Source organism: Dendrobates tinctorius, unplaced genomic scaffold (genome assembly GCF_039654945.1).
Source record: "Dendrobates tinctorius isolate UK_male_01 unplaced genomic scaffold, ASM3965494v1 ptg000196l, whole genome shotgun sequence".
In the NCBI taxonomy this organism is placed as follows: Eukaryota; Metazoa; Chordata; class Amphibia; order Anura; family Dendrobatidae; genus Dendrobates; species Dendrobates tinctorius.
In genome coordinates, this window is record NW_027361863.1 from 6,233,593 (window position 1) to 6,253,419 (window position 19,827).

General features: G+C 43.3%; 1 protein-coding gene across 9 annotated transcripts in view; it reads left to right on the forward strand.

Annotated features, from left to right (window-relative positions):
- CRTAC1 (cartilage acidic protein 1) overlaps positions 1-19,827 on the forward strand; it is a 792,023-nt gene that overhangs the window by 510,591 nt on the left and 261,605 nt on the right. For all 9 annotated transcript variants that reach the window (XM_073552828.1, XM_073552833.1, XM_073552829.1 and 6 more), the window contains one exon: positions 8,656-8,812. In XM_073552828.1, the coding sequence (XP_073408929.1) occupies positions 8,656-8,812 (157 nt within the window). The remainder of the gene's footprint in view (positions 1-8,655; positions 8,813-19,827) is intronic.

Genomic DNA, 19,827 nt, shown 5'->3' on the forward strand with positions numbered 1-19,827 from the left:
CCACAAAGTCAACTATCACTGCAGCCCTCCACCAGTTGGGCTTTTATGACATATGAAAGCCCGCATAGAGTTTGCTAAAAAACACATGAAGGACTCCCAGACTATAAGAAATAAGATTCTTTGGTCTGATGAGACAAAGATAGAACTTTTTGGTGATAATTCTAAGCGGTATGTGTGGAGAAAACCAGGCACTGCTTATCACCTGCCCAATACAATCCCAACAGTGAAACGTGGTGGCAGCATCATACTATGGGGGTGTTTTTCAGCTGCAGGGACAGGACGACTGGTTGCCATTGAAGGAATCATGAATGCGGCCAAGTACAGAGGTATCCTGGATGAACACCTCTTTCAGAGTGCCCTGGACCTCAGACTTGGCCGAAGGTTCACCTTTCCAACAACACAATGACCCTAAGCACACAGCTAAAATAACAAAGGCGTGGCTTCAGAACAACTCTGCGACCATTCTTGATTGGTCCAGCCAGAGTCCTGACCTTAACCCAATTGAGCATCTGTGGAGAGACCTGAAAATGGCTGTCCACCAATGTTCACCATCCAACCTGAGGGAACTGGAGAGGATCTACAAGGAAGAATGGCAGAGGATCCCCAAATCCAGGTGAGAAAAACTTGTTGCATCATTCCCAAGAAGACTCATGGCTGTACTAGCTCAAAAGGTGCTTCTACTCAACACTGAGCAAAGGGTCTGAATACTTATGACCATCTGATATTTCAGTTTTTATTTTTTAATAAATTTACAAAAATGTCTACATTTCTGTTTTTTTCACTCAAAATGGGGTGCAGAGTGTACAGTAATGAGAAAAAAAACCTTTTTTGAATTAACCCAATGACTAATGAAAAAAGAGTGAAAAATTTAAATGGGTATGAAAACTTTCCGTACCCACTGTATATCCTTAAACACGCCCCCTTTATGGTCGGTATCCCCAGTTACCATGAGAGGGTCCCAGTCTACACGATTAAGTTCTTCCCTTAATCTGTTAAAATCAGCTTTCTTAAAGCTCTTGGTTTTTGCATTTCCCCTTTTGAATGTTTGATTGAAAATTTTCCTGAAACTTACCATATTATGGTCACTGCTTCCTAAATGCTCCCTATAACCTGTAGATCTGACATTTTATCTGGTTTATTAGACCATATCCAACAGATTACCTCACCTGGTTGGTTCATCTACAAGCTAATAGAGGTAATTATCCTGAACTGTGGAGAAGAACTTGCAGCTTTTAGCACAACCAGGAGAAATCCCCCATAATAAGGACCATATTATTATTTGCTGCCTTTCTAATTTGTTGCAGCATTTCCTCCTCTACCTGTTCCTCTATATTAGGAGGCTTGTAAACTCCAATTAGCAGCTTTCCATTATTACCAGCCCCACGTACATTTACCCATACTGACTCTACATTGTCACATTTCCCTCCTAATGTCATCATTGAGCCTTTCTCTCTTTCCTTTGCTTTCTTAATGTAGTGTAACCCTGTATACTTGTCATCCGGTCATGGCTTTCATCCACCCAGGTTTCTGTAGTGCCCACCACATCGTATTCTGTGGCTGACATAAGAGTCTCCTGTTCATTCATTTTGTTTGCTAGACTTCTTGCCTTTGCCAGTAGACATTTAATACTATTAGCACATGTATTACTCCTTCTCACCTTCCTATGTTTCCTGCATGTCCCATCCCCCCTAAACCTTCATTGACCCCTACAGTCTCACTCTCTCTGCCTACTCTATTTATCCCCTTTTAATCACATCTACCCCCCAGATCCTAGTTTAAAAGCTCCTCCAACTGTCTGACCAAGCACAGCTGTACCCTCATCACTGAGGTGCAGCACGTCCCTACCGTCGAGCCTGCCACGAGAAGTGGTGAGTTCTCCTTCAATGGAAGTCTTCAAACAGAGGCTGGACAGACATCTGACTGGGATGATTTAGCGAATCCTGCTTTGAGCAGGGGGTTGGACCAGATGGCCCAGGAGGTCCCTTCCAACTCTACGATTCTATGATTCTATGAGCCTGTAGTCGGCCCAGTTCTCCATGAACCCAAACCCTTCCTTCCTGCGCCAAAGTCTAAGCCACTTATTTATCTCCCTAAGCTCCCGCTGTCTTTCTTGTAAAAATAACAAAATAAATTAAGTAAATAAAATACATAAAAATATATAAAAATGAAAATAGTTAATTAGTTAATTAATGAATTAAAATAATACATTATTAATGTCGTATGTACTATTTTAAGATGAATTAATTATTTGCCTTTGTATAGTTGTTGCAATGCAAGGAAAAAAAAAAAAAGCATCTTGTATTGTCCCGGCCATATCCTTCTGCAAATTCTTGTAAGGTTGCATTTCTTAGCATTAAATGCAGAGGTTCATAATAGAAAAATGCAAATGAGCCATCTCTATTGTGTCTGTTTATGTCCCTTTTGCTGCATAAATCCACCCTCCTGCTCCTCTTCCCTCCGTACGTGATCGCTCTATTAGCTTATATAAAGAAGCTCCTTACACATTTTCTGAATTAATATATGAGATATCTTTTGTCATTCTGCTTTCCCAGCTTAGAATTTTCAAGTGTTATTCAATACACCATGGCTATGAGATAAATGTTTAAAATGGCTAAAAGGGGATTATATGGCTGAGCGCTTTTTACTGCATTGAAGCGCCAATAGATCACCGTAAGTGGATGTATGTCGTTTACGTGCTAAGGCTTCTGTAGCATTGAACCCTCCAAAATCCTTTGTAATAACCCTTTTTTTTTTTTTTATAAAGGACCATCAGGATTCCTATGAATTACAACTCACTGCAATGAACATACGGTAACCGGTCCTACGCCCCTTATCTAAAAAACAGCTCCCCACAGCTAAACATTCTAGAAAATGAACATGGGATGGAACTGCCGGTATTAAAACAATAATGCAATAAACTGATTAGCAGAAATGATTCCGCCCCCGTAAAAGTCTCAGTATATTACGCCGTAATACGTTCATGACGCTTTAGATAAGGAGGGAGAACCATAAAATACCGCGGCTCTCATTTACTTGGAATTACAAGCGCTGCGTATATCGTTTCGCCTATGGATGGAAAGATTTCTTATTGCTTTGCCTTTTCATCTGGGCCACGGAAAAGAAAGTCAGCGCGTAAACAATAGAAAGAGGCTTTTTAGTAAGTTAGGTCTGGAGCATTTCAATTTCATTTTACTGCCTTACATAGCAAGCTGATGGGGCAGTAAAGGAAAGGAGCACGACTCTCTTGTTGTGGAGCGCGTCTCCATTGATAATGTTTCATTGAATCTTGTTCCTTTAAAGTGGATCTGTCACCGGATTTTGCAATACTAAGGGCATACAGTGCATTATTAAACAGATCTCCTAGAGCTGATGAGGCTGGTGTACTTACTGTGAAAAAATCTATGTGAAAATGGCTGTTAGATTCTTTTTGAAAGTTTAACCTCAATTTCCACTCACTTAACCTGATTGACAGCTCCTCAGTGTCCCTCCTCCCTGCTGCTGCTGAATCTCCACCCACCTAGCCTGATGTGTCTTTGCTCCTTTCTGCTTTATCTCTAGGCATGTAGCCTGATTGATGACTCCTCGGTGTCTCTCTTTACTACTGCTGCTGCTGAATCTCCTCCAACCTAGCCTGATTGACTATTTCTCAGTCCTTCTGCCCCTTGTTGTGGAATCTCCAATCATCTAACCAGATTGACATTTCATCAGTGTCCCTTTCTCTGCTGCTGCTGAATTTCTGCCAACCTAGCTTAATTGACTTCGCTTTTGTGTCCCACCCCTGGTCCTTCCTCCATGCTGCTGCTACTGAATCCCTACCCACCTGGCCTGATTGACATCTCCTCAGTGCCCATCCTCCATGCTGCTGCTACTGAATCCTTACCCACCTGGCCTGATTCACAGCTCATCAGTGCCCTTCCTCCATGCTGCTGATACTGAATCCCTACCCACCTGGCCTGATTGACATCTCCTCAGTGCCCATCCTCCATGCTGCTGATACTGAATCCTTACCCACCTGGCCTGATTCACAGCTCATCAGTGCCCTTCCTCCATGCTGCTGCTACTGAATCCCTACCCACCTGGCCTGATTGACATCTCCTCAGTGCCCATCCTCCATGCTGCTGCTACTGAATCCCTACCCACCTGGCCTGATTGACATCTCCTCAGTGCCCATCCTCCATGCTGCTGCTACTGAATCCCTACCCACCTGGCCTGATTGACATCTCCTCAGTGCCCATCCTCCATGCTGCTGCTACTGAATCCCTACCCACCTGGCCTGATTGACATCTCCTTAGTGCCCATCCTCCATGCTGCTGCTACTGAATCCCTACCCACCTGGCCTGATTGACATCTCCTCAGTGCCCATCCTCCATGCTGCTGCTACTGAATCCTTACCCACCTGGCCTGATTCACAGCTCATCAGTGCCCTTCCTCCATGCTGCTGATACTGAATCCCTACCCACCTGGCCTGATTGACAGCTCCTCAGTGTCCTTGCTCCATGACGCTGCTACTGAATCTCTAACCATCCAGCCTGATTGACATCTCATTGTCCACCTGTCTGCTGCCGAACTGTGTTTCAGTGTCTAGCGATTCATCCGTCTACAATAAACTCTCAGTTGTTAAGTTGTAAGAATAAATTAAGAATGCATGATAATTCCACAAGCCTGCTTGTTGATGGTTTCCATGCAGGCAATTGTTTTTATACTACATATCCGAAAGTAAATTGAAATAAAAGATAATGATAATATCATATATATGTAAAATTTTACATGCTCTAGTTGCACCATGTCAAAGTAGCAAAGTTTAATATTTTTGCTTGGACTGCCGACTACAACAATGGAATGTTTTTTATGGTCTCTATCTTAATATTTGGACTTTTAATTCTTCGCATCAATTTTAGCTACAGCCTTTTTTCCAATTCTGCCCTCTACCTCAAATTATTCTTTACCTGATTGCAAAATTGTATTTACTCAAGTGAATAATGTGCTATCATTTATAAACCAATGACCTTTCCCCCTCTCCGACCTTCTGGCATCATCAGGAGCTCATTTTGGCAGCCGCTATAGTGCAGTTGTCAGTGTGAAATGTTTGTTTTTTTGCCAAAAGCCATATCCCGATTCTGTACCGTGTACCTGGTCGTGTCCGATCGAAATAATATAGAAGACCTACAGTATATCCTAGCATGAAAGAAACATGATAAAGATGAGCCGCTGGGATCTAGTTAATAGATCTGAACTAATAATATGGAGAAGAGGAGACTATGCATTCATAGGGTGTCCAACTTTTAAGAAATGTCAGTGCCCTTAGGCTGAAATGGTCACTGTTATTTCAACCAACTCTGCATATATGAAGATTACAAGCAAATAAAAAAAATAGGTTTCTTTCTCCACTAATGAGACACTTTTCTATCTCCTCATCTTCTAAACTAATCAATCATCTAAATTCTGTCTTGCACTAAGAGTTTAGATAACTGCTGCTTTAAAGTATCTAGAGAGGAGGCAGCAAAGTGAGAAAGGCAAAAAGACAACACTGCTAGTTTTAGAAAGTGTTTATTTCACTCCAAAGCTGTATTCACAGCTATGCTGCTCAGTAGTACCAGAATAATGCAGCTGCTGCTTCTGAACATGTGCCAAATAGAGCTAGGAGAGCAGGAATCACTCATGTCATGCAGCTTGGTGAAATATGTCAGTTATATCCCATGTACTGTACACACAAACACACGCCACAATGTATACTGAATAGTCATACGGATTACTTGGCTTCTTCGACTCTTTGGACATTAATAAGATATACCATGCTGACACAACATGTGAGCCTAGCAGCTAATGACGTCTTGGCTAATTTGACCCCAATTTTTTTTTGCCTAAAGGTCTATTTTCTTGAGATTTTAAATGAAGATAAAGGTATTATTTTACAAGATGTATGATTGTTTATTCAATATTATGAATATTTCTATAATTTTAGTAATTTTGTATGATCTGTTAAATGCAAAGGGTTTTTCTTATATACTGATTGGTGGGATCCTTTGTGATATGCTATTTAAACCTGTTGTGTGGTCTATATGTGCAGCATGCTTGAGAAAGACTTGTGATAGGTCGAAATGTCGCTATTTTTATATTTGCCAGAATAATTTATTTTTTTATGTGCTATCACTTGATTTGGACACTGTCTATCATCACTGCATTTGAATTGCTACCAAATGTGAGTTCTTGGTTTTTGGACTTTGCGTCTCTCTGCAGGATGAGTGCTGCGGGCTACATGTTACATTTACTATTGGCAGTGTCTACTCTTGACAATAAATCCCAAAAATATACCATGCAGCCAATGCAAATTATTCTAGTAAATTGTGCTGTATTTTCCAAGCGCAGTCCTCAGCTATCATGTTCTAAAATCCTCTTCTACAAATCGCTGACTGAGGTTTACTGCTCCTTTAGGCATATGGTATATACATACAAGCTACTATAAGTGTGTGCTCAAGGGAAATTGTTTCTTTCAATGTGATATTTTATTCAAATATTCAAAGCTATGCTTAGCATCTGTAGACACTTGTCTTAGCTCACAGCAAAGTCATCAGCTACAGATAAATGTGCTTTTCTGACTTGCCATTTTCTGGTACACACAGTACAAGTTATAGTATCATATAGAACTAATAAACCCTAGTTATAAACTTAATTCCATCATGCCATGGCAGAATGAGTTACACATGTGCTGTATGAAGCGCCACTCTAGATGGAATACTATGTAGAATTCACTAGTTATTTACTAGCTATAGTGATGTGCATGAAGCATATACTGAAAAGAGCACTCTGCATACAGTGAAGCATGGTAGAGTCTCGATGATACCTACAGTGAAGCATGGTGGTGGTTCAGTGATGCCTAAAGTAAAGCATGGCAGAGGCTCAATGATGCTTACAGTGAAGTATTTTGGTGGCTCAGAGATGCCTATAGTGAAGTATTACAGTGCTTCCGTGATGCCTTCAGTGAAGTATAGTGGTGGTAGTTTGATGCCTACAGTGAATCATTGCAGAGCCTCAGTGATATCTGAAGTGAAGTGTGGTGGTAACTTGGTGATGCCTTCATTAAATCATTGTGGCAACTCAGACATGACTACAGTGAAACATGGCTGTAACTCAGTGATGCCTACATTAAAGCATGGCTGTTACTATTTGATGTCTACAGTTAAGCACTGCTTAACCACAGCGATGCATACAGTGAAGCATGGCGGTGGCTCTTTGATGGCTACAATGAAGCATCATGGAGCCTCGGTGATGCCTACAGTGACGTATGGTGGTAGCTTAGTGACGCCTTCATAAAAGCATGGTGGCAACGACTCAGTGATGCCTATATTGAACCATGGTGGTGGCTTGGTGATGCCTAAAGTGAAGCATGGGGATGGCTTTGTGATGCCTATAGTGAAGCAAACCAGTGGTTTCATGATGCCCACAGTGAAATATTGCATTGACTTGGAGATGCCTAAATTGAAGCAAGGGAGTCACTTAGTGATCCTTGCAGTGAAGCATGGCAGTGACTTGGTGATGCCTATAGTGTAGCATGGTTGATAAGCTTGGTGAGGCTTACATTGAAATATGACAGTGGTTCATGATACCCACAGTGACGCATGGTGGTGCCTACCGTGAAGAATGGCAGTGACTCAGTGATGCGTGCAGTGAACCATGCCAGTAGCTTGCTGATCAGAAAATGCTAGGAGAAATAATGTCTTGTGTAAAAAACCTAAAGCTTTTGTGTAATTGGATTTTGATGGGATCTGAAGAAGTTAATTGTATCAAACCCTCAAATTTTAGTGACTTGAGGCCTTTGTCCATGAGGAATGGGCTAAGATTCCTCAGGAACACTGATAGAAGCTGGTGTCATATGCATCACATTTACAGCTTGTCATAACAGCCAGAGGTGCTTGACTAAGAATTATATAATTCTCATTTCATTGATTTATTGCAAACAGGAGAAAGCAAGGACCCACAAGCGTTCTGCAAGGGCGGAGGAAACGGAAGTCACAGGTTTTCTGAGTGCAGGCAAAAAATTAAACAGTCCAAAAAGGAGCGCCAGCCAGGCGTAATTAGGGAAAAGGTGCTGCTCCAGCCAGGTACCTCAACAGAGGAAGGAAAAATTGCAGAGCTAAAAACTACCCGTTGAGGATACATAATAGAGGACTGCATTCTAATACCGTTTACACCCCTCTATTGTGTGCGCTCGTTTAGACCGGGGTAGTTTTTAGCTCTGCAGGTTTTCTAAGTCGACAGAGGAAGTAGGACTCTCAGGCTTTCTCTATGATTCCTGGCAGTATTTTTGTAGCTTCAAACATGAATCTCCTGAATAAAAACTATATATCCCTGATCTCAGCGATTCCCCCTCCACATGATGCTGCCTTCAGATAAGGCAGCATAGAGTAGATGGTTATTTTGCCCTGCCAGATGTTAATAATACATACAACTACTTAGCATTAATATTAACTCCATGCCTCAGCAGTGGACATTTTAGATACCAACATTCCCTCTCCCTTTCATTTTATGTTAATTTTTTGCACTTATTCTGACAAATTTTGATTTTTTTTTTTTTTTTACTTGATGCATAAATTATATAAGTGAGAGGTTTGCAGGCAGCTAAAACTGTATTAACCTTTTTTCTGTTTTTCGCTGCAGGGCACCGGAAGATACTCCATCTATATTGCCAACTATGCAGATCGCAAAGTAGGCCCCCATTCCTTAATTGAACTTGACGAGGCTGCCAGTGACCTAGCAAAAGGAATAATTGTGCTGTCAAATGTCGCCGCTGAAGCCGGCGTTAACAAGTATACAGGTAACAGTGGAGTACAGTACGTAGAGTAACTCAGGTATCCTGAATGATTAGTTTAAAGGAAACCTGACAACTGATACATGCCACCCAAACCACCCCCGAATCCACTAGTAGGACAACCCCTTTTTGATCAAAATGTTTGGCCTCCAGAAAATAATAAAGCTTATACTGATTTCCAATACCAGCGCCGTTCCCATGGTGTCGGCACTCGGGTTTCCGGAGCTATCGTGCGGTTACTGTGACACGTGACTCCGCGCCCAACCAGCGCTGGCGTCACTGTCCCCGCCTTCAGACAAATCGAACATGAAGAGGAGTCTGGGCTGCAGCTGATCTCGGACTACCTCTTCATGTTCAATTCGACAGGAGGTGGAGACAATGACGCCAGCGCTGATTGGGTGCCGGCATCAGGTGTTTCAACAGCACGGGAGCTCTAGGCGAGCAAGTCCCGACACCGCGTGAACGGCACCGCACAGGAGGTGAGTGTAAGCTTTATTATTTTATGGGGGCCAAGTGAGGGGTATTAGAAGAAGTTGTCCAAGAAGTGGACAACTTCTTTAAAGGGGATTTCCACCACTTTGACATTGATGGCCATTTAATATCATAGTCGCAGCCGGTTGTAAAGAGTGTACGGAGAGGAATGCCACTGTCTAATGACCACTGCATTGCAGATCACCTCTTCTTCAATAAGTAGGAGCTGATCTGCAGCACCCGGGAGCAGGCACTAAACAGTGCCGAAGCTGCGGTGCTCCCTTTTTTTCACCGTTTACATCTGGCTGATTTTCGGACAGCCAGGTGTTATGATCTGATATCGATGACCTATCCTAATCATGTTGTTCCATAAACAGCACTAAGAACCTATCCACATGACAGTTGATAAAATGGGAATGGCTGATGATATCAACTTCCTGTTTTGGCACATTAGCATATGAGAGGGGGGAACTTTTCAAGATGGGTGGTGACCATGGCAGCCATTTTGAAGTTGACCATTTTGGATCCAACTTTATTTTTTTCAATGGGAAGAGGGTCATGCGACACATCAAATTTATTGAGAATGTCACAAGAAAAACAATGGTGTGCTTGGTTTTAACATAAATTTATTCTTTCATGAGTTATTTGCAAGTTTATGACCACTTATAAAATGCATTCAAAGTGCTGCCCATTGTGTTGGATTGTCAATGCAACCCTCTTCTCCCACTCTTGACACACTGATAGCCACACCGCAGAAGAAATGCTAGCACAGGCTTCCAGTATCTGTTGTTTCAGATGCTGCACATCTCGTATCTTCACAGCATAGACAATTGCCTTCAGATGACCCCAAAGATAAAAGTCTATGGGGGTCAGATCGGGAGACCTTGGTGGCCATTCAAATGGCCCACGACGACCAATCCACTTTCCAGGAAACTGTTCATGTAGGAATGCTCAGACCGGACACCCATAATTGATGGTATGATGTGGTATATGGGGTATAAAGATAGTTGGGCCTTTCTTCATCAATGGAAACTTCAATGCCACTGGATATCTGACATTGCTCCATGATGATGTGTTGCCCTCTTTATGCACTGAAGATGGCACGTTCCCTGAGTCTTTCGAGCAAGATGGTGCATCACCACATTATGGTGTCAGGTCCGAGCATTCCTACAAGGAATCTGACCCCCTTAGACTAGCATTTCTTCTGCGTTGTTGCTATCAGTGTGTCAAGAGTGGGAGAAGAGGGTTGCATTGACAATCCAACACAATGGGCAGCACTTTGATCACATTTTATAAGTGGTCATAAACTTGTAAATAACTCATGAAAGAATAAGGTTACATTAAAACCAAGCACAGCATTGTTTTTCTTGTGAAATTCTCAATAAGTTTGATGTGTCACATGACCCTCTTCCCTTTGGAAAAAATAAAGTTGGATCCAAAATGGCCGCCATGGTCACCACCCATCTTGAAAAGTTTCCCCCTCCCATATACTAATGTGCCACAAACAGGAAATTGATATCACCAACCATTCCCATTTTATTTAGATGTATCCATATAAATGGCCCACCCTGTACTTTTTGAAGAATTTACCCCACTTGTGTTTTATCAAGTTGAGCACCAAGAGATCCATGAAGCCACATGGTATGTCCTGCAATCATATTTTAGGTGTCCTGATTGTGCTGAATGAACTTTTTGGAGTTTCTGTATATTTTTTTTAGGTATATATCTTTTTTACCTTCCAGCCAGTCCTTTCTTCGACATCTTCACTAAAGACCAAGACTTCTGGTCACCTCTAGGCCTCAGAGGTCACTGCATGTTGTAAGGTTGCAAAGCTTATGACGAGCAGTGACATATGAAGCCTGGATGTGACCATGAGTCCTGGCCTATAGTGAAGAGTCTGGAGATGGAGCACGCGAAAGCGGAAAGAAGAAGACCGGACGGCGAGCTGTGTTGTGGCTGCAGAGGTCAACAACAAGGTTTTTCTGCCGTCCTTGTTTCAAGATACATACAAATTCGAGTGGCAAGCAACCTTTCCATACCTATCAAGTTCATAACCCGGGGACTGCCTGTTGGTAACTGGTATTGGTACCTCTACGGATGGCTGTGCAAAGCATTGTCTCAGGATCTTAAAGTCGATTCTTTTAATGCTAAATCTACACCTAAGTATATTTTATTACCAAACTTGTATACCTTGGGTATCCTGGACCCCAATGTGGAACTGGACCCACCACCTAAAATACACCATTTATATAGCTGGTAGCTTCTTATGTGACACAGAGTCTTTTGGGTTCCTTTAGGTACCAGGGTCCGGATGCAGCTGCTGCCTCTGCACCACCCATAGCTGCGCCGTTGCTGGCCGGTGATCAGAGCCGCCGTCTTATGTCTCTTTTTATTCTTCTCTATGATGCAGACTGTATATCTCTGAGTAGTTATTGTGGCTTCAAAGTCTGTGCCTGAAAGTGACAGAAATACAAATCGCTTAAACACCTTTCATGTAATAGATTCAACAAGGTATTCTAAGAGTTGAGCCGGGTATAAATGATGCATTTAAATCTCCTCAGTCCTGCCATGATTGATCTGGACTATAGAAGGGCTTTGCAGCTTCAGGGGTTGCAGTACTTCATGTTCAGAACTTCATGTCCTAGAGAATTACAGTTCTGCACCATATATTTAACTCTGTAGTATCCTGCATGCGAAAAGCCAGAAAGTCATTTACTTCCCCATTGACATTATATTTTACAGGGTTTTTTATATTCTTCTTTTATGTGGTTGAAATTTATTACATATTTTTGAAAATACAGTGTAATAAAAATGAGTCCTCAGTGGTTGATACCTTTTAATGGTTAACTGAAAAGTAGCAAACTGTCAAGACTCCACTCAGCCTTTAAAAGGTATCAAGAGGGCTTTCAATTTGGGTTATTTTTCTATCTATTCTTTAAAATGGTACAAAGATATATTTTTTCCTGTTATATCTTTTTTGTATTTCTTTTTTGTTATCATTATTTTTTTGAAGTTTTTTTGGTAAATAGACCTATAACATGTGGTTGTAGTTTGCTTCGGAGAGAGCAGCCCAGCTCAGATTGTCCCTCTGCCATTCACATCTTTGTTTTGCTCTTGGATGTTGAGAAAACTCCCCTCTCTAGACAAACAGGATTGCTAACAGGGATGTGAGAAATTGACTTAATGGTTACATAGATAGATAGGAGGACAAACTGCCAGGGCAACTGCATCGGGACACGGAGGTGGAGGGGGACCCTTGCAGTCAATAGTGTACTTCACATAGCGGCAGACCGCGAAAACCGGTATGGGGCCTCTCAGTCAAGATTACAGGCGGGACTGGAGTGAGAGGGGCCCAGTGTCAAGCAGGGAGCCCGTAATCATTCTGTGAGAGAGAGGAGCGCACTGTGCAGAAATTGAAAAAGGGGGCATGTCATGTTGCGAGAGAGTCGCTGGCCAATGAATGCTTCCCCACAAGACTGGCGAGAGCGCTCACTGGCTGCCATCTCTGTCCTCCTGCATGGCGCATCCCAATGGTGTGTTTTCACCTGTAGTTAGGGGGCCCGAGCCGCACAGCACACAGGGGATAATACTTACAAAGTGTTTTCTGCTCCTTCCACTGTTCCATTCCCAGGGTCATCTCCTCACAGAGAAGAGGTTGGAGGAAGAAGAGCTCGGGACAGCATGGCAGCAGAAGGGGACGGATATCCATTGTCTCTGCTGTGTCTCAATCCCCCACAGCTATTTCTGTAGACCTTTTCAGCTTATCTATGAACTATGTGGCTGACCTCTTCCACAGCTCAACTGAACACCTGATATCAAATATTAGAACATTTGTGTGTGTATGTGTGTGTTTATGTATATATGTGTGAGCTTGTATATGTTTATGTATGTGTGTGTATCTATGTGTGTATCTGCATATGTGTGTGTGTCCATGTGTATATAGGTACAGTATATGTGTGTATATCTGTGTGTATGTTTGTGTACAATATATGTGTATGTATATGTGTGTTTGTATGGTATATGTATGTATCTGAATGTGTGTATGTATGGTATATGTGTGTATCTGTATGTGAATGTATGGTATACAGTGTGGAATAAAAGTATTTAGTCAGTGTGACATAGCAATCACTAGCGGGTTGCGGTGGACTCGCTCGGCAGTGATACAACATGCAGGAGGACTCTAATTTTCTTCAAAAGTTCACCTGGGTTTATTTCTCCATATCCCCAGCAGCACAAACACAAAGTAAAATGGCCTTTAGATCCGGCAAAACAAAATAACAATGTCCATAAACAGGGCTTGGCTCTGTCAGGCCTGTGGGCACACAGGCTGTGCCATGTCCATCACGCAGGCTCTATAGCCTAAACACAGTCTTTCTGAGCCCGGTCAGCAACCTACGGATCCCTGTCCATTACCTGTTGGTGTCGGCCACACAGGTTCCCGGATGCCTCTTATCCTCAGAGGTATCCCACAACGTCTCTCACTGACCCGAGTCAGTAACACTCATGGTTGTCAGACTGTCCACTCCGGAGGTATCTCATAGCCCTCCTTCCTCTGACGCAGACTAGCCAGCACAGCCTCATGTGCTAAACCCACAGGCTCCATTAGGTAGCCTCTAACCACACCCACAGGTGAGGTAACATCCCATACACTGGTCAGGTGATTATGACATCAGCACAGGTCCTTAAACATACACAACCACATACAGGCTTCATCTTGGGTATTCAGACATACCCCTTGGGTGGGTATGTAGGTGACTGGAACCACCCATCTCTCCAAGTCACCTGGAAGCCTCCCAATGTATAGCAAAAACCCTCAGCAGTAGATCTGCTGAGCAAAACACGCCCAGGCTTCCATCACAGGGTCACCCACCTCTGTGATTCAAACCGCCCATCAATCACATGACCAGTCGCCATGCCACATCAGTCACCAATTGTTGCAAGTTCTCCCACTTATAAAGATGAGAGAAGCCTGTAATTGACATCATAGGTAGACCACAACTATGAGAGTCAAAATGAGAAAACAAATCCAGAAAATCATATTGTCTGGTTTGGCAAAATTTATTTTTCAAACTATGGTGGAAAATAAGTATTTGGTCATTAACAAAAGTTCATCTCAATATTTTGTAATATGTCCTTTGTTGGCAATGACAGAGGTCAAACGTTTTCTGTAAGTCTTCACGAGGTTGGTGTTCTATTTGTCTTTCATGTCCATTCTTCAACTCTGTTCAATAAAAAAGTTACTGTTCTCTGTTGGACTACAGCTGCATCCCTGGACTCTTAATTGCCCGGACTGCTGCAACCAGGAGAAAGAGAAGGTAACTCTGTTTGGGGAAAAGACTGAATCCATCCCAGACTGCATGTACAAGGGGCGAGGGTGTCTACAGACTGTGTTTAGTGGGTGAGCTCGGTCCGTACTACCACCCTGGTGCCCCTTGTTACATGTGCACCAGAGGAAGGTTATTCAATTGGGCACATAGCAGACAGGACTGTGGAGTCGGTAAGCCAAATCTCTGACGCATCAATTTCCCTGACTCCTGATTCCACAGCACTGCCTCTATACTGATCATGTACATAAAGTGCAGCACAGATTCATCTCAACTAATTGATGAAGGAGAAAAGGTTGTATCTGTCTGTGGGGCGCTGAGATAAGGGATAATTGTGGGGACAACAATCTGGTTAACAATCCTTTATTAACCATTCGATGGTGGAGATCGAAGGGTTAATAAAGGTTTGTTAACCAGATTGTTGTCCATATAATTATCCCTTATCTCAGCACTCCACAGACCCCTACAACTTTTTCTCCTTCATCATTTCTTTTACCTCTTCCTGAGGGTTTGCGGCAGAAGCAGCTACGAGTATAGTCAATTCCATTGAGAAGCTTAAGGACCTGCAGTGTCCGGGCAATGCTGGATCCACACTTTCCAGCTTAAGGACCTGCAGTGACACGTATCCTGTTCCCTGATCACATGACCAGAACCCGAAAGTGCTGGCAAGCAGCAGCGGTGCACGGCAGTCTCCAATGGTCCTCAGGGATTATCCCTTGAAGTGCAAACTGGGGTTGTGCAAGGGTGCACAACCCCATTAGGTGAATGGCCACTTGGCCCCTGTTTGATAATCCACTTGTTTAGTGTTTTCATTACTCATCTCATCTAAAAGTCTAGATCATTATTCAATATAGCAGACCTTTATAGGACATTTTATAACTTTCCCAAATTATTATGAAAACATTTACATTACATCCTGCACTGAAATACGGTATCCAATTTATTAGATATTTTAGGAGTCAGTCGTTCCATTTTATACCGACTCCACCAAAATGGACCACATCTCCGACTCCTGACTCCCTCCGGGTCCCTGATCAAGTTCGAGGTCAAGTTCGGCGGGGAGGAGGGCCCAGACACATTACTTGCATAGAGACCCCAAACTGTCAGCGTCTTCCCCTGGATAGATAGATAGATAGATAGATAGATAGATAGATAGATAGATAGATAGATAAAGACAAGGCCTGCAAAGCCTTCTTTGTCATCGGAAGGAAAATCTACCATCTAAAGCCTCCAGTGAGGATCTGGTGAAGAACCTTTGATTCCCATTCCCTCTATATGGAAACAAAGTCTGGGACCCTTACACATTCCAAGGTGAGATTCCTGCCCAACGGAATTATTCCACCTGGAATTCTGTAAGCACCTTCTCCGGGTCCTTCGGAGCACCACCAACAGTGCCTGTTGGGCCGAGCTGGGCAGACTACCTCTACACGTAACAGTTCTGAAGAGAGCGCTGTCACTCCAGGTTCACCTACATAGTAGTAGTTCAAACTAGCATAATCATAAAGCCTTGCAACATGTAGGTGGTCCACATGAACCTGGACACCCGGAACAGCTCGCTCAAACCCAACCTAACTAAAACACCAAAGTAGCCTGACAAAAGACAGAATTAGAAAGATGGTAGACAAGGGCCAGGAGAGGTATGTCTGTGATTCAAGAAACTATATCATCACCTCACAGAAACTGATCATGTACCGGAATCTACAGAAAGACTACAGACTGGCTCCATATCTAGAGAAACTCCCAGACCCCATAGACCAAAAGATCCTGAGCCGATACAGACTCCGTGACCAAAATCTGTCCATCGAGATCAGTCGGCACAGACAGCGCTATAAGCCCAGGGAGGACAGACTGTGATCACACTGTGACCTGGAGGATGAGACCCACTTCCTACACTATACACCAAATACTCAGCAGTCAGGGAAACTCACTTCAGGAGACTCTCCGATCTCTTACCGGATTTCAGCTCCATAAAAGAGGAAGAAAAAAAAATACCTGCTGGGAGAAGAAGAAAGTACAGTGGAGATAGCAGCGCAATATGTGAGTGTGAAGGAGAGAGTAGCACAGTATGTGAGTGCAGGGGAGAGAGCAGCACAGTATGTGAGTGTGGAGGAGAGAGCAGCACAGTATGTGAGTGCGGGGGAAAGAGCAGCACAGTATGTGAGTGCGGGAGAGAGGAGCACAGTATGTGAGTGCGGGGGAGAGATCAGCACAGTATGTGAGTGCAGGGGAGAGAGCAGCACAGTATGTGAGTGCGGGGGATCGGGGGAGAGAGCAGTGCAGTATGTGAATGCGGGAGAGAGAGCAGCACAGTATGTGAGTGCAGGGGAGAGAGCAGCACGGTATGTGAGTGCGTGGCAGAGAGCTTCGTAATATGTGAGTGTGGGGGATCGGGGTAGAGAGCAGTGCAGTATGTGAGTGCGGGGGATAGGGGGAGAGAGCAGTGCAGTATGTGAGTGCAGGGAAGAGAGCAGCACAGTAAGTGAGTGTGGGGGAGAGAGAAGTTCAGTATGTCAGAGCGGGGGAGAGAGCAGCACAGTATGTGAGTGCAGATGAGAGCAGTGCAATATGTGAGTTCCGGGGGGAGAGAGCAGTACAGTATATGAGTGCAGGGGAGAGAGGAGCACAGTATGTGAGTGCAGGGGAGAGAGGAGCACAGTATGTGAGTGTAGGGGAGAGAGGAGCACAGTATGTGAGTGCTGAGGAGAGAGCAGTACAGTATATGAGTGCAGGGGAGAGAGGAGCACAGTATGTGAGTGCAGGGGAGAGAGGAGCACAGTATCTGAGTGTAGGGGAGAGAGGAGCACAGTATGTGAGTGCTGAGGAGAGAGCAGTACAGTATATGAGTGTAGGGGAGAGAGGAGCACAGTATGTGAGTCTAGGGGAGAGAGTAGCACAGTGTGTGAGTGCAGGGGAGAGAGGAGCACAGTATGTGAGTGCAGGGGAGAGAGGAGCACAGTATGTGAGTGCAGGGGAGAGAGGAGCACAGTATGTGAGTGCTGAGGAGAGAGGAGCACAGTATGTGAGTGCTGAGGAGAGAGCAGCACAGTATGTGAGTGCGGGGGAGAGAGCAGCGCAATATGTGAGTGCAGGGGAGAGAGCAGCACAGTATGTGACTGCGGGGGAGAGTGCAGCATAGCATGTGAGTGCGGGGGAGAGTGCAGCACATTATGTGGGAGTGGGGGAGAGAGCAGTGCAAGTATGTGAGTGCAGGGGAGAGAACAGCATAATATGTGAGTGCAGGGGAGAGAGCAGCACAGTATGTGAGTGCAGGGAAGGAAGAGTGCAGCACAGTATGTGAGTGCGGGGGAGAGAGCAGCACAGTTTGTGAGTGCATGCCACAGGCTGTGAGAATGAGAACTGTGATATGCCATGGACTTGCATAGCCCCCACCTTGGATGTGTCCTCATCCATTCTTCCTATAGATCCTACCCATTATCCCCACAGTCCCTATCTCTATTGTACGCTTGTATTGGCAAAACTAATGTGTATTTTATCTTGACAATAAAGCTTCTAAATTGATACATATGAAATAGACAGAGACAGATAATAGATATGTAGATGATAGATATATGATATATGTGAGATAGATAGATAGATAGATAGATAGATAGATAGATAGATAGATAGATAGAATTTTCATTGTTTGCTTGAGCTTCAGTGTTTTATGGTTTTCATAGACCAAAAAAAAATTGTTATGGATTTTTCTGAACTCTCTGCATTCCGGATCACAGGATCTGATTTTGCAGGTTCTCAGTGAATCTCATTTCACCAGGTTGCTGTGCACACTTCATCCCTTTAGGCTAGCTGGGGGAAAGGAGAGGGGTTATTTTTATCTGGCAGTGGATAAAATAAACTTGACAAAAAGTAAGAAAAGTTTTTTCCAATAGTTGTGGAGAAAACATGACAGAGTAGAATTGCGAACATCTGATTAGGAGTCCATGCACTTGGGATCGCCACATACATGGGTGCGGTATGGCAGCACACCGTTTCTCTTCAAAGGAAGCAATTGAAGTTGCTTTGTAAACTCTACAAAGAGAATCTTTATCATAGTGTTCTAGGCCAGCGCTCCTTAGGCTACAGTATGTGCACATCTGAGTCGGAGGCTCTATCAGGTTTCTTCCAATCTGAATATCTTATATTGGGTGAGTACCATTTCTCTCATCTAACTGATCAACTCAAACAGAACTCCAGGACTGGTGGTCCTTCGAATTGTCTTTGGTGTTCGGAGAAAAAAGAATTCAACACTTTACCATGGGTTCCAATTGTAATGGAAGCCATGATGCAGGATGACAACCATTGACCACATGGCCTTTCCCTATGCCAATTATGGACAAAGTTGTCTTGCTACTCAATACAATTATTAACAAAATCGGGAGGACCCATAAAACATAAAGCTAATATTTTCTTATTTAGATTTAAAATCCATAGAGGGTATTAAAATATTGTCCTAATCTTCCTATATGACTCTTTTTGTAGTAGTCACTTATATTTTCATTTGATGACACCCCGGGGTGCCACTATTAATGGCGGAATAGGACAATTATTTAAGATACCACATGTCCACCCAACATGTTTCACCGCATATGCAATGTCATCAGGGGATGGGACCCTGGCATTTTAAATATAAATAAGAATAAAAGCGAAGTTTTATAGCCTAAGAGAGAGGGATTTATAAATGGGGTCCTCCCCACTTTGCTAATAATGAATTATACGTTCCTCCAAGGCCATTTTTTGTCCTCCTTTTTTTTTTGCTACACAATACAAAGAAGACAAAGATATTGACTACTGCTAGGTATGGCCGAGACTCATTTCAAATGGACAGTGACGAACTGGAAGTTGTAAAGGATTTCAGCCTACTTGGATCAATGATCACTCAAGATGCAGCGACGACATCGGAAGTCAATAGGAGGATAACTATGGGCAAATCAGCAATGGAGTCACTGGACAAGGTCTTCACATGGAGCAATATTTCACTGGCGACAAAAACACGGCTCATACACAGTCTGGTCTTTTCTGTAGTAACATATGGATGTTAAATCTGGATGTTAAAGAAGCTAGACAAAAGAAAAATTGAAGCCTTCAAAATGTGGTGGTGGAGAAAGATGTTATCAATACCATGGGTGGCAAGAAGAATAAACAAATCAATTTTGGAACAAATCAAACCAAACATGTCACTCGAAGCAAGGATCACCAAGCTACAACTTGGCTACTTTGGATTATCATAAG